Source organism: Pararge aegeria, chromosome 13 (assembly GCF_905163445.1).
Source record: "Pararge aegeria chromosome 13, ilParAegt1.1, whole genome shotgun sequence".
Lineage (NCBI taxonomy): Eukaryota > Metazoa > Arthropoda > Insecta > Lepidoptera > Nymphalidae > Pararge > Pararge aegeria.
Window position 1 is genome coordinate 15,662,121 of NC_053192.1, and position 14,701 is coordinate 15,676,821.

General features: G+C 37.1%; 1 protein-coding gene across 2 annotated transcripts in view; it reads right to left on the reverse strand.

Moving 5' to 3' along the window:
• Positions 1–798: 798 nt before the first annotated feature.
• The window catches only part of LOC120628970 (5-hydroxytryptamine receptor), a 52,326-nt gene continuing 38,423 nt past the window's right edge, over positions 799–14,701 (reverse strand). For both annotated transcript variants that reach the window (XM_039897676.1, XM_039897677.1), the window contains 3 exons: positions 3,173–3,306; positions 2,667–2,776; positions 799–2,358 (listed from right to left, as the gene is read on the reverse strand). In XM_039897676.1, the coding sequence (XP_039753610.1) occupies positions 1,437–2,358; positions 2,667–2,776; positions 3,173–3,306 (1,166 nt within the window). In that variant the 3' untranslated portion in view covers positions 799–1,436. The remainder of the gene's footprint in view (positions 2,359–2,666; positions 2,777–3,172; positions 3,307–14,701) is intronic.

Consider the following 14,701-nt stretch of genomic DNA (forward strand, 5'->3'; position numbering starts at 1 on the left):
TGAAATCTGGCAGTTTTCCGTGACTTAGTTTTCGCATAATTTCTTTTTTACTTTTTCCGTGAGCGCAACTTTTGCCTAGAACACTGCTTTTAAATTCTCCTTCCCGAATAACTAAAAAAGGCCGTCGACATCAGTGCAGTTTTTGTCGTGGCTAAAAATAGTCGGCCGGCATAAAAACTACGGAACCGAAGTTCGGCCGACTCAAAAATACTTGTTCAACTAAATGTATCACTTTCTAGTGGCCATTGTTTTCAAAAAGTTATGACTTTAAAACGAAAATTTATGAAAGACAATACTTGGTAAGGTCATCCTCGTTATTAATCCATAACCAGTCCTCAGGTCACAGGACTTATTTTAGGTAGAAAAGGTTTAAGATCTGATGGGCCACGCTGGCCCAGTGCGGTTTGGTGGACACACACACCTTTGAGAACATTATGGAGAACTCTCAGGCATACAAGTTTCCTCACGATGTTTTTCTTTACCGTTGAAGCAAGTGATATTTTAATTACTTAAAACGCCCCGAAGTGAGGTCGAGCTCCTACCAACTGGGCTATCACCGCTTCAAACATACATAATTATAATGGCGGGTTTACCTCAGGTACTTAATTCAGTTTTATAGCTTTAATAAGTAGATGATATATTAATATCGTATTTATTACGTTCGATAATACAATAATTACTTTTTATCCATTAACGGGGGCAAAGTATCAGAAATAAGAGCTCGTATGGAATTAACGAGCGGCAGTATTCCAGGGGGATAATAAAAGTCTTTTATGTGATATAATTTGAATATTTATTTCGTAATGTCACTGGAAACAACGCAAGAGCGGGCGACGGTGTCGCGTCGGACTCTGGAGCGACGCCGTCGCGGCTACATAAACTATAAAAACACAATTCCCAACATTGCAATCGCATAATATATCTTTATATTATTTACAACTTTAGCTAACTTATATTTACACTACCTACAGATGTCGAAGTATGTATAACATACATAATGCTAAGTCTCCACGCGTATGCAAGAGGTTAATTCAAGCGAAAATTCAAATCAAATACAGAATTTGTGGACGCAACTTCGAGCAATATGCATAATGCTCAAAGCAACTTAAACTAAAGTATATATGTAGCCTGCTTGTCGCGCATATACTTGTGTGGAAACCTACTGCTTACATAACTGGGTTCCTCAATATGGACGCACTTGGGGAAGCTAGAGCTAGTGTGTGAGGTCTCAAGGTTTGTTGGTCGTAAAGTTCATTCTAGCAAATTCGTTGTTTGGACGCAACGCCAATTGCTAAGGTCTGCTTAAAGTTTCTTGGCCAGCATGTATACGCGTGGTTACTCAGCTTAAAGCCGAAATATAATACAAGAAGAGGATAAAATATAGTCCATTCAAAGAGGCTTACATCTGGATTATATACACAGTTATGTCATTTTCGTTAGAATTTTTTATTACGACCACGGCGATGAGTGCCGAATAGTATCCGGGCGAAAGCTTGCCGAAAGTCAGGACTGAATATGGTGTAAATCACAGGGTTGAGGGTTGAATTGAAGTAGCCTAGCCAGAGGAAAAAGCTCGCGAGGTAATCACTGATTACACATGACTGGCAAATCGGCATCACTAATGCCATTATAAAGAACGGCAACCAGCAAAAGACGAACGCTCCAGTGATTATTGCGAGCGTCTTTGCAGCTTTTCTTTCCCTCTTTGCTTCGAGAGATTCCTTCTTCTCTTTCTGAGATGGAGCAGATGCTATAGCTCGTTCCGGTTTCGATCCATTCGTGACGGTCGAAGAAGTCTTTTCGGGAGACACCGATGGTGCCACCTTTTCGTTGATCGTGAACGCTGTCGTGCGCGGCTCTTCATCCAGGGTATCTACTGTCGATGTACTCTGACCTTCTGTTAACAATAGAGCTGCAGCTAAGGTCTCAGCTCGTGTTCGTTGATTGCATTTCTTCAAATTTAGGAATCTCTTTTTAACAAATCGCCTGTCTCTTGCAGATTGTACCGGTCGTCCAGAAGGTGGAGCGCCATCCGCTGACGTTGGTCTTGGGGGAGGCGGATCCCTTCTTCTCCTTATACGTCTCCGTGCTGTTTGAAATATCTTCCAATACAGTATGAGTATCACGGCTAGTGGGACATAGAAGGTTGAGCACGTTGCGAAGATCTGATAAGCTAGATCTTGACTGACGAGGCACTTTTGCTGTTGGGTTATCCTCGCGAGGTAGTCGGGGTCTTTCCAGCCCAACTGCGGAGCTAGGGAGACAACGAGCGCCGCAGCCCATACAAGGAAGATCATTGTGAAGATTCTTTTCTCGTTTCTTATGTGAATATAGTCAACGTCTGTTACAGCCCAATACCTGCGGAGAAAATTATATTTCAATCCCCAATGGAAATGGTGGAAAAAGTACTAAAAATGTACACATCTATAAGCGTAAAACGCTTAATTTGTGCAAAGGTATGGTTAATAAACACAGATCCACAACGAAACCTTCCGTGTTCTCTCCTCGACCTTTCAGGAGGTAGCTAGATCCCAAAATTAATCTCTTATGTACGAAGTAGGTCCGTTGGGCAATCCCATTAACGATCGTGCTTCGTTAAAAATGTCTCCAACTATAGATAGCATGGATCATAAAATGTCTACTTAATAAAACAATGGTATACATACCTATCAGTAGCAATAGCAACAAGGTGAAGGATAGAGGCAGAGCTGCAGAGAACGTCGCTAGAAGTCCACATATCACAGAGCTCAGGTCCTAGAATCCAACCTTGACTGACCTGGTGGAGAAATTTATCGTCATTATCTTTATCAAACTATTTCTCATTCTGAGAGAAAATCCAAACCCTGTAGTGGGCCGGTGCACTACACTGATAAACATTACACGCATTTGAAAACATTACGGAGAATTCTCAGGCAAACAGGTTTCCTCACGATCTTTTTCTTCACCATTTAAACTCCGAAACTTTAGAGTTGCTTGAAAAAGGTCCCTGCATGAGTGGATAGCAAAACAGGACTCTATTAGGATCACGTGTCTTTCTAAGCCTATTTTTTGGAAATTTATATTTGGGGCGGCCAAAACTTTTACGATTGTACGAGTACAAGAGGCAGACTGTGGAAAAGCAATTTTAAAAAGATCTAATATTAAAGGTACATCAGGTTACAGCAGTACTTACCTCATAAACTGCTCCAAGAGGCATGACGAGGCAAGCCACCATAAGGTCGGCCACCGCCAACGAAGCGACCAGGTAGTTGGCGACGTTCTGCAGATTCCTCTCTATTATGATCGCTGCTATCACGAACACATTACCTGTGTGTTAAAAACAAATATTGTTAAAAACATAATTATAAAACTTATATATTTAATATACTGTTCTGTAGTAAAGACTTTCATAGATAAAATAAAATTAAAATATTGTGTGTGTAATTCGAAAGTAGAAGAATTAGTGCTTACAGACACAACATGAGGGTCTGAGAGTAGGAGAAGTAATAAAATTCTTCTTTCAGGTTTTTTTATCAAGTTACTATCTCGTTGGTATAGTTTTTAGCATTACGATCACGAGGACCTGGATTCGTTTTCGTTTCGGTCGGGCTGAAAGTTGTAAGGTTAGTTAGTTGTAAATTTAGGGAAAAAAATGTCTATTCCCGTGCCCCGGAACGATGACGTTGAGCCAGTTGTCGCGTTTGTTATAACTTACATAAATTCTTTAGGTTTATTATTAGACCAGATCTAATTAGTATACAAGGTATGCCAGCGAGGAATAATGCCAATAACGCTGGATGTATTTCCGCGCTGAAGATCTCTGATCCTTTAACAATTAAGTTATAAAAATGTTGATTATTTAAAGGAAATTAGAGTTGAATTTTGAACTTCCCACAAGAGAGATGCAATTACCGGAATCAACGGATTAACACGCTCTCCGAGGGAGGTTCACGTAGCTCAATTTGCGCTTATAGAAACTGACTAATGTTTTTTTTTTTTTGAACCAACGAAAAATATATTCTTCTAGGGAAATTATAATTACAAACTAAAATGGTTTTATTATAGAGCTGCTGAGATTTTCGGCATAGTCTGAAGCCTACACCGAACTGTCGCGATGGTGGATTCACAATGAACATGTTTCGATAGGACTTCATCTCATCTAGGTAATAGGCGACCCACCACAGAGCACGGGTCTTCTCCCAATGAGAAGGGTTTAGACTTCAGGATTCAATTAAATTAAGTGGCTCTATGTAAAGTCGTTTCCATATTCATGGCGACGCGAGTATTTGTCGGCGAGTACCTTTATGTTTTAAATATAATTAGATTTAAGGTTTACAGCGTGCTTAGGTAATTTAATTTCGCTATTTACAAACGACTTTTTTATCTTTACTAATATTATAAATGCGAAAATGGGTTTGTTTGTTTGTCATTTCTGTAAGCCTTAATTACGCAACCAATCAACTTTGTAGAGTTAGTTGAAAGAACGTAGTAATCGTCATCATCATCATCCCATTACCAACCCATTACCGGCCCACTACAGGGCACGGGTTTCCCCCCATAATGAGAAGGGTTTAGACCGTAGACCACCACGCTGGCCGAGTGCAGATTGACGGACTTTACACACATTTGAGAACAATATGGAGAACTCTCGGGAATGCAGGTTTCCTTACGATGTTTTCCCTCATCGTTGAAGCAAGTGATATTTGAATTGTAACTAAATTTTTTGGTATTTATGTATCAACACTCTTGGCACTATCCCGTTCTCTTGCTGTAAGTCCTATCTACAAAGGTTGCCTGTAAAAGATTGCTTGCAGTAAGGCCGCCTTTGCATGTCTACATTGTGTACTGTATACTCCTAACTGTTTCTTTTCCTGTATGTTATACTTGCAAAGTGCAAAGTGTTTATTCTTCTTCTTCTTCTAAAATATAACTGATATACCCCTAACAGGTTACCCAATTACCATCTTAGATTGCATCATCAGTATTTTCGTTTTTGTCTCTCTGTCTGTCAATGTGTCTTTATGTGTCAAATTTCATTAAGATTGATACTGTGGTTTGGCCGAATAAAGGTAACAAAGAAGTTAACCCGCCAAATCGCGTTTATAATAATAGCAAAGATGCATTTTCATAAAAAAAGTAAATTTTAAAAACTATACAAATATGAATGCATTAGCAAATCAGAGACAGTATGCCATAAAAACTAGTACACAACTGTTCTAGTGAAACCCTTTTGTATTATAAATTAATCAGGTTAAAATATACGGCCCCCAACTAGGCGTATTCAGCTTTGAAACATTAAACAGGATCTGTTTATTATCCTAACACAACTGACAGACCACAATTTTAAGGTCCCCGTTCACAGACAGACATTCTATCGCAGAAACCGATTGCACGCAGATCGTAGCGATCCATTGCTTCAAAACTGCCGTCCACACACAAGCAATCGGACGCTGCTATCGATTGTTATACATTACTTCAGTTCGTGCAAGTAGAATGCACCAGTCAGCTTTTGCAAGTAGTTCGTGTTTTTCATTAATAGATAATAACCAATGAACCAAGCAGATGACCATCCAATTGTACGTGAATGAAATAGTCAAAGTCAAAGTCAAAAATATATTTATTCAAGTAGTAGAAGTATTTGGTAGGCCCATAGGTGGCACTTTTGATGCGTACATTACATGAGAATTACACGGTAGTGAGATGATGGCGATAACCATATTTCTAAACTTAAAACTTAATCTACGAGAGTTCCAAACGCGTCCCAAAGAAAAAGTACAACAAACTTAGCGGGGTGTTTTTTTCATATAGTCATCTCATATAGTCATTTAAAATTATCATTTTTAATAATAACCTATCTTTATTTTAAATTTTAGTTTAATATTACTTATCAATCTGTCTGTACGAATCAGTAGTCTGATTCGTATTTGCATTATCATTTTTAATAAATTTTAGTTAAATACTTATTTAAGTTTTTATTTTTTATATTTTGACCACAGATAATAATGATAGTGCTCAATCCAGCATAATTGATTACTGTAATCGCACTAGACAGAATTTGTAATTCTAAAAAATTTTTGTCTTATGAATAAATAAATTAATTTTTTCATAAATACGTTTATTTATTTAAATTATCCATGTATTCCTATACAATATACATTGTATAGTATATATATTAATTGTTAATCGAAAAGCTTCTTATTAGAGTTCTTAGTAGTTCATGCAAGGAACAGGTCATATAAAGGGCCGCCCTGTGTTCATCAATATGAGGCGTTGTTAAGCCTCATCATCGCCAGTCATCCAATGAGCGTCCACTGCTGGTCACAGGTCTTTGGTAGGCACTTTCACAAGTCTTGTGCCCATTGGGTCCAGCGGCTCCCTGCGACTCGGTTGTTGTCATCTGTCCACCTCGTCGGTGGTCTACCGACGCTGCGATTAACGCGGCCATGCCATCAGCTTGGGAACCTTGTGCCGTTTGTGCTGCTTGGTTCCAGTGGCTACCTGCGACGCGCTTAATATCTGTGGTCTGTCCACCTCGTTGGGGGTCGACCAACTCTGCGTTTACCAGTGAGTTTCTGCACCTTGGGACACCCCAATATTACCCCGTCCATATGCCACTTCAGCTCCGCGACTCGTTGAGCTATGTTGGTAACTCTGGTTCTTCTACGGATCTCGACATTCTCAATTTGATCACGTGATCCGTTGAGCTATGTCGGTAACTCTAGTTCTTCTACCGATCTTTACATTCTCGTTCACGTAGAGATACTCCGATACTCATCAACATCGCTCGTTAAGTGACCATGAGTATTCTTATTAGACGCATAGTTAGTTACCACGTTTGTTTAGCCTCATGGGCCTTATTACATTGGTGACCACGCCTTGATTAAGGCCGTAACACATACATGATGTTAGAATGGTATCGCAGGAGTTACACGAGTGTTAGACTTAGTTGGAGACGTGTAAGTTCCCATAAAAACCCTGAAATGACCTGTGTCGTAGGTTCAAGGAAAAATACTTGCAATCCGTCGCTTGAAAAGCTACTATTGACAAGCGAGAAATTGCCCTGTGTATAGACCCCTTTAATCTGAACGATCAATGCGTGACTTATGTAATCCGTGCAGGATAATTTTTTTTTCTTTTCGCACACCATAATGACTTAACACCAACTCTACTCAAATTTATATTTAGCATTGAAATGTAACGGTTATATCACAGAATTAAGATCACACAGAATCCTCATTGAGCTTTTATTGTATGCAGTGCATTGTGTCCAAAAACAGTGAAAACGCCCCGCTCACGTTTCAATTTACACCCGTGGAATGTAGCACACAAACTTTTTCTCATTTTATGGCAAACGTTAGAACATTAGAGATTAATAACTACCTTCAACTGCTAAATGGTATGAAGTGTCTAACCGTTTGTTCGAGACACAACTCTAAAGTGGAGAGGTTTTTAATGCAATCAATGAGTCTTGTACTCGGGTTCTGTATGTTCTTAATTCTGTGGTTTATATTAAAGCCTCAGACCGGTAACACGGATATGGAAATACCTACGAGATTTTTTACAGGTAAGACTGAAATTTCTGTATTCATACTAACTATTCTAATATTTAAATGCGAAAGAGTTTATGTTTGTTTGTATGTTACCTATATGTCAGGGTGCATCGCTAATCTTGATGAAATAATTATGGCACAAAGCTTGTACCCAAAAATCGAGATTTGAGATAGCAAAGAAGTGGTTTGCATCCTCAACATTGATTTTGGATACTTTTTGCATTGGGAGCATTAACGTTTTCCGTTAATTTCAGTGACACAACAAATGATACTAAAAATATTGCTGTCCTTTTCACTCTGTATGCACTGGAAAAGGATAGTACGAATGACATGTCTGTTTAGGTTAATTTACAGATTCATTTTCAGACATCGAATTCGTTGTGAGATAGAGAACATACCATTGAATGAATGAATTAATGAATGAATACACCCAAGCTTTTTTATCGTTTAAGTAATCCTTAATATTATAATAGGATTTTTCTGTAAGCTTACATTTTATATAAACTTTTAACTTATTGAGAGACATCTCAAAGATTAAATTCGGTAATTTGTTATCAACTTATAGACAATTGCCTTTGAATGAATTAGCAATGTTATGTAGCCTAGTAAACTGCACAGCGAGTTCATTTTTGCTTCTCATATTTTTTTTATTGCAGTCCATTTTCATTTTTAATTTAGTTATATTTTTATGGACATAAATTAAATTTTCAAATATGTAAAATCTTCAAAGGCATATAGTAATATCAGTGAATTATCTAGTACAAACAGAAAAGGTTAAACGTAATAGGACTTTCAACACGAGGTTTGGGCCAACGCTATTATGATAATCTAGACGCGAGAAAATCTCGCAAGAAGTAGCCATTTAACCAATAAAGGACAGCAAAAGGAAACTTTTCCTCTTTTCCATCGCCGGCGAGGCTAAGAGTTGGCGACGTGACTTCCCATTTTGTATCGGGGTTATGGACTTGCGGCTTAGAGATTTAACTTAAGAGTAGAGCGCCTATGAATATAATTTATAAAGCACTTACTATTTGCATTCATATAAAACTGTTCACTGTGACCGTTACTATATTGGACATGAGACGTTGAGTTGCATTCAAATTCTCGCTGCACATAAAATAAACATACGTTGTAAAGTGAAATATAATTATAAAACCCTTACAAAATGAAAGTTTATATTTTTGTAGAACTCTGTCGATTTTGAAATCACAACCATGAAACTTTGCATCGCTCTTAGATTAAAATAAACGAGCTGACCCGTGCTACTTCGTGTGCACCAAATCGGTTATTACCGGAAAACACAAATAAAATGACATTTTCTAAAAATGAATCGCCCGCGAAACCCCCTGTATACTAAATTTCATTTCATGAAATTCGTTGGAGCCGATTCCGAGATTCCAATTATACAATACAAGAATTGCTCGTTTAAAGATATAAGATGAATATGTATTTCGCAGTCTTTGGAAATTCCCAAAAGGGTTAAATAAGGAATGAAATATCTTATATATCTATATATATAAAAGAAAGTTGTGTTAGTTACACGATTTATAACTCAAGAACGGCTGGACCATTTTTTATGAAATTTGATTTTTTGGATTATTCTTAGTCCTGATTAGGATAAAAAGTATTAAAATATAGTTAAAAAAAAAAATTGTTTGGCATTACGAAGTTCGCCCGGACAGCTGGTAGTATATAAAATTCAAAGTCCTGCCCGACTAACAAATCACCGGACAGACTAAATCACTGGGATTAGAAATTTGTAATAAAATGGGGCTAACCTAACCTAACCCAACAGCGTCTTAAACTTTTAAATACATTCTGAGGCATTCATGACCTAGTAACAAAAGATTTAGAAAGGTCAACATGAATATCAAATAAGTACTTAATATTAGCTTCTGCCCGCGACTTCGTCCGCGTGGACTTCAAACAATTTTTTATCTACCACGGGAACTATTTGAGAGAACGGTATAGAAAGTACATGTCCTTTTCCATAGCATAGGTGACATGGGTACTAAATTTCAAAGCTGTCTGCCCGTGGCTTAGCTCGTAAACAATTTTCAATTTTCCTGAACTTGTTAAGAAATTCAAACGGGATACAAGGTAACCTATGTTCTTTTGCATGTCAAAGGCTACATGCATGCCAAATTTCATACAAATCCTTTCAGCCGTTTCTGCGCGATCGAGTAACAAACATCAACACTTTCACATTTATAATATTACTAGCTATCCCCGCGAATTTCATTTCGCCTTAGTTTATTTCACATCTCAATGTCTTTATAAAGTACAATACATAAAACTCATCTTACTCCGGAACCTCTCTATAGGTCACATCAACAGTTTTACGATTAGGTATAGACAACTTGACGTGCGCTGTCAATTGTGTTTTGTTACTAATGAACGGCTAGATAATTGTTTTGATTTTAAATTTAAAAAAAAAATTGTATTTTTATACTTATTCTCCTATTCCGGATTAACAGGAATCAAAGAAATCAAAAATAATGAAAATCGGTCCATCCGTTCTCAAGTTATAAATGGTGTAACTAACACGACTTTGTTTTATAGATGTAGAATATAGATATATATATAAGGACTGTCGAAAGGGATAAACAGTATCCTATGTCCGTCTCCTGGCTCTAAGCTACCCACCTACCAATTTTCAGCCATATCTGTACAGCCGTTCTTGAGTTATAAGTAGTGTAACTAACACGACTTTCTTTTATATATATAGATTTTATATTATATATAATATTTATATATATTAAGATATAGTAGGATGATGACATTATATTCGTTTATTTAATCATCCTATCCCACCTGGCCAACAAGCATATCTAATGTTAATTTTACAATTAGATAATGACTTATTTAGACTTGAAATAAAGCTTCGTAAAAATAACCATTTTATTACAGAGGAAAACGTCGCCAGGTGGTTTTTTATTTCTCTTCTACTTGGCTTGACAAGGCGGCAGAACAAACCGATTTGAAAAAAAATTTAATCGAATTATATGGACTATGCTCTATATACTAACTGATTTTATTGATTTTAAGGCATTTTCTGGTGTCTGTTGAGGAGCTCTTGACATACTTTATAAATTTAATAGAATCGAGTATTTAGATTACACAAGCTTTTATAAAACTTGGTTTTCACGGAGATGTAGACAAAAAATAAACGAACCCTTTTGGATTTCAATTTCAAGTTTAAATATCTCTGACCAGCAGACAGTTCTGGGTAAATATTGTAGTTCGCATGGAAATTGCATTACGGGCGAAATCAAGGAATGAATTTTAAAACACAATTCTACCCTTATCCATTAAACGTTAAGCCACTGGCAGATGAGAAGGGAAATGGGAATATGTGAACCCGACTACGTTCCCTCGAGGATATACCTTGTTATGCAGTGATAATAAGCATACCCTTGTTATAAGGTAATTTTGAGTAAGTAGGTATACGATTATGCGGACATCCACGTTATAATATGTATGACAAATTTTGACAAAATCCGTCCAGTCGTTTTACCAGGAGCCATTTGAGAGACTGCTATTGCAATTGTGTAAGTGGTTGGTCAACCAATTACCGGCCCACCACAGAGCACGTGTCTCCCACAATAAGAAGGGGTTAAGGCCGTAGTCTAACTACGCTGACCTACCGCGGATCGGTGGACTCCAAACACCTTTGAGAACATTATGTAGAACTCTCAAGCATGCAGGTTTCCTCACGACGTTTTTCCTTCACCGTTGGAGCAAGTGATTTTTTAATTACTCAAAAACGCACATAACTCAATGCAAGTTATAGGTGTGTGCTGGGATTCGAACTCGGTCCCCCGAAATCGAAGTCGAGTCAAGCGTTCCCATAAAAATATATTATTTATTGAATGCCAAGTTCCATATTTAGAATAATTTATTTTTAAGAACACAACACATTCTAAAAATTTCAACAGACGAATTATCTACAAAAAGCAGAACATTTAGGATCAATCGAATATATAAATGTTGGCAATGGGCTGGCTGTTTCAAAATCTTTAATAGAGGATTTAAAGCAATGGGAGTAGATAAAAATGTTTATTTTTTTTCATTGTACGATACTGGCACACAATTATTGTAATTAGCAGACGAGTCCATTGCGTTGATAGACCAGCCAGCTACCTTTTAGTTACACAACAGATAAAGATAATTATCAAAGCTTGAAAACGTTTTTACCTATCGGTTACCTAGAGCCAACTTAAAGAACTTAGAACTTTTTGCTTAACGCTTGAAACGTTTATATCAAGTGAGGCGTTTAGAGACTCATTGATCTAACGGTTTCACTGTATAGTGTGTGCTTGGAGTTCAACTTTTTTGTTGCATACAACAGTTTTCAAAGGCGGCATGCTGTTATTTTGTGGTTTATCTGATTTATATATATGTATATATTTAAGTTCTTGTGCAGCTAAATGGCCCACTATGGTCGAAGAAGGCAAAGGAAAGGAAGACATGGAGAGAGCTGGGGGAGGCCTACGCCATTAAGGTGACTTCTACCGTAACCGTACGCACGACAACCGTCAACATCTCCTGAGGATGCTCCGGGTTCGGAGCGAAACGTGCGTAGAGGGTACATTGCCGAAGATCTCTTTGGTGTGGAGTATAAGGATTGAAGAAATTATAAATTACACCATACAGATTCTCCTGCTTTTCGCGGACTATAGCAAATTAAGCTTAATTTTCATAATATATCATGGATTTCCGTAAAGTAACGCCTGTTGTGAGTGCTAAACCTGATTTCACTAACTTTAATTTCAGTTCTTTTTGTGATTCGAATAAATAAACGGTGAAAATGAATGTGTTTCAGTGTCTGGGTGTTTATCAGTATATTATAAGTATTTATGTTTATAATTCACAAGCCATATTTTTCAGTAATCTTAGCACCCATAATACAAGCTACGCTTACTTTGGGGCTAGATGGCGGTGTGTGTATTGTCGTAGTATATTTATTTATTATTATTATTTAACATTTCCAAGAATATGTGTACAAAGTTTCATGAGGATCGGTTAAGTAGTTTATGCGTGAAAGCGTAACAAACAAACTTACATTGACATTTATAATATTAGTAGGGATAGGGATAGGGATAAGGAAGTAGGGATTTAATATTTCACAAACTATAGAGTTTAACAAAAAGTCGTAGGATAAAAGTTGATAGTTTGAATGTAAACAACTACAGGCCGAGAGTTGTATGTTATTTTTCATTTAACCCTGTTGTAAACAAATATCCAACTGGCCACTATGACTTTTACTGGCTATTTGACGACTAAAACAAAACAGCTATGAGTGTTTTGTGCAATTTGCGTTGTAGTATCGATTCCATAAATGCAATGTTGTTTCTATTGTTATGAGTTTTACTAGATGCACTTGCATCTATAAAAATTGTTATAACCTGAACTGCAGCGTCGGAACGCTTTAACAACAGAAATGTAGAAAACTTTTTCCATAAAATACTTGAGATAAAAATACTAAAAAGAGTTTTCTAAAATATTTTTGTGTTACACGTAGGTACAAAAGTTTATTAAATTACTGTCCCCTAACGAGGTGGACATCGGGCGAGTAGCTGGGAGACGCTGGAGGCAAGCGGCCCAGGACCGTGTATTGTGGAACTCCCTACAAAAGACCTATGGCCAGCAGTGGGCGTCGATTGGCGTGAGATGATGACTATGATGATGATTTTGGTGTGTTTACATTACTGGCCCACCACAGGGCACGGGTCCCCTTCCACAATGAGAAGGGGTTAAGGTAAAGTGTTGCTCTGTTTATGGCGAGGATTTTCGACTGTAAGTCCGTCAATTATTTAAAAAAAAAAAACGATTCAGTATTCATGCGTACGTATTTATCGCGCAAAGGAGTAGCTTGGTCAAAAAACTAAAGTCATTCCGGACATTGGACTATGATCTTCGACATAAGTGACGCACGCATTAAATTTGACCTTTTCACAAAATCATCATAATAAATATTTCCATGAGACATTATGTCACTAGACAGAATGTTGGAGTTAATTATTCCATGGAACAATTAACTTTTCAAAGCGGGTAATTACCTGCTTTTCACAGGCAGGTCGCACCGCGCGGTTGCAAAATGGAACCATTAAAACCGAAGATTAAAACAATGGATTCAACTAAGTGTTTAATGTCTATAAAGCTGAACTCACATTTATTCCGCAGCAACGTATTTGACCAACTTCAAAGACTGTTTGAACTAAAATAGTGGATTTATAAAAAATATTGACTAAGTGAAACTGAGCTGACTCGTGTAGATTTTGCCATCGGTTCGTCTGTTATAATTCTAAATTATAGAATGTAGTAATTTTAAACATGCTTAAAAAATTATGGAACTGTCTGGATTTTAACCTGGGACTTTTTGGCAATTGCAGTCTGAGAGCTTTGACAACTATGCATTTTTTTATCAATCTTATAGCGTAAATATCATTGTAAGGACCTTTGAAAAATTGTTAGAAACTACAATGTTTCCTACTAGATTTTTAATTTTTTTATATATTAATAGCGGGTTAACGAGAAAGTGGGTCACCTGATGTTAATTGATCACCACCTCCCATAAACATCTGCAGCACCAGCACGGCTAGCATGGGCAGGAGTCAATTTCAATTATATCCCCGGGGAAAGGGTATAAACTTATCTTCTCTCGCAGTTTTATCAACTCTCAGAGCACAGGCTCACAAGTGGAAATAATGTCCAAATACACGTGTAATAAAACGGGGGTAAACTTCTACTTTTCATATTAACGTGTCCACCTACACGTTAATTATATCCCCTGGCAGGGGAACCCACGCAGTTTTAGGTTTAAATTGGCGAACGAACTTATCACCATCCCCTTACAATTATGTAAACAAATATGTATGAACGCTTCATAAGTGCATTTGATAGGCCTACATGAATAAAGAAATTTTGAATTTGAATTTACTCAAGGGGTAGGGTAAAAACTTTGACCTTACCATTTTACCAACTTATCAGAAGTAAGAAGAAAATTCGTAAATTTAATTGCAATATTTATATTTGTTGTATGTTTTATTAACTAAAATATTTGACTATAAGCTCAAAACGGATTGTACTCTATTTAAGTTCTTTTAAACTCAACAAGCCTACCTTGGTGCGCTTAAGTTTTTTTTTTAATCCGCTACTAGTTATCCCTC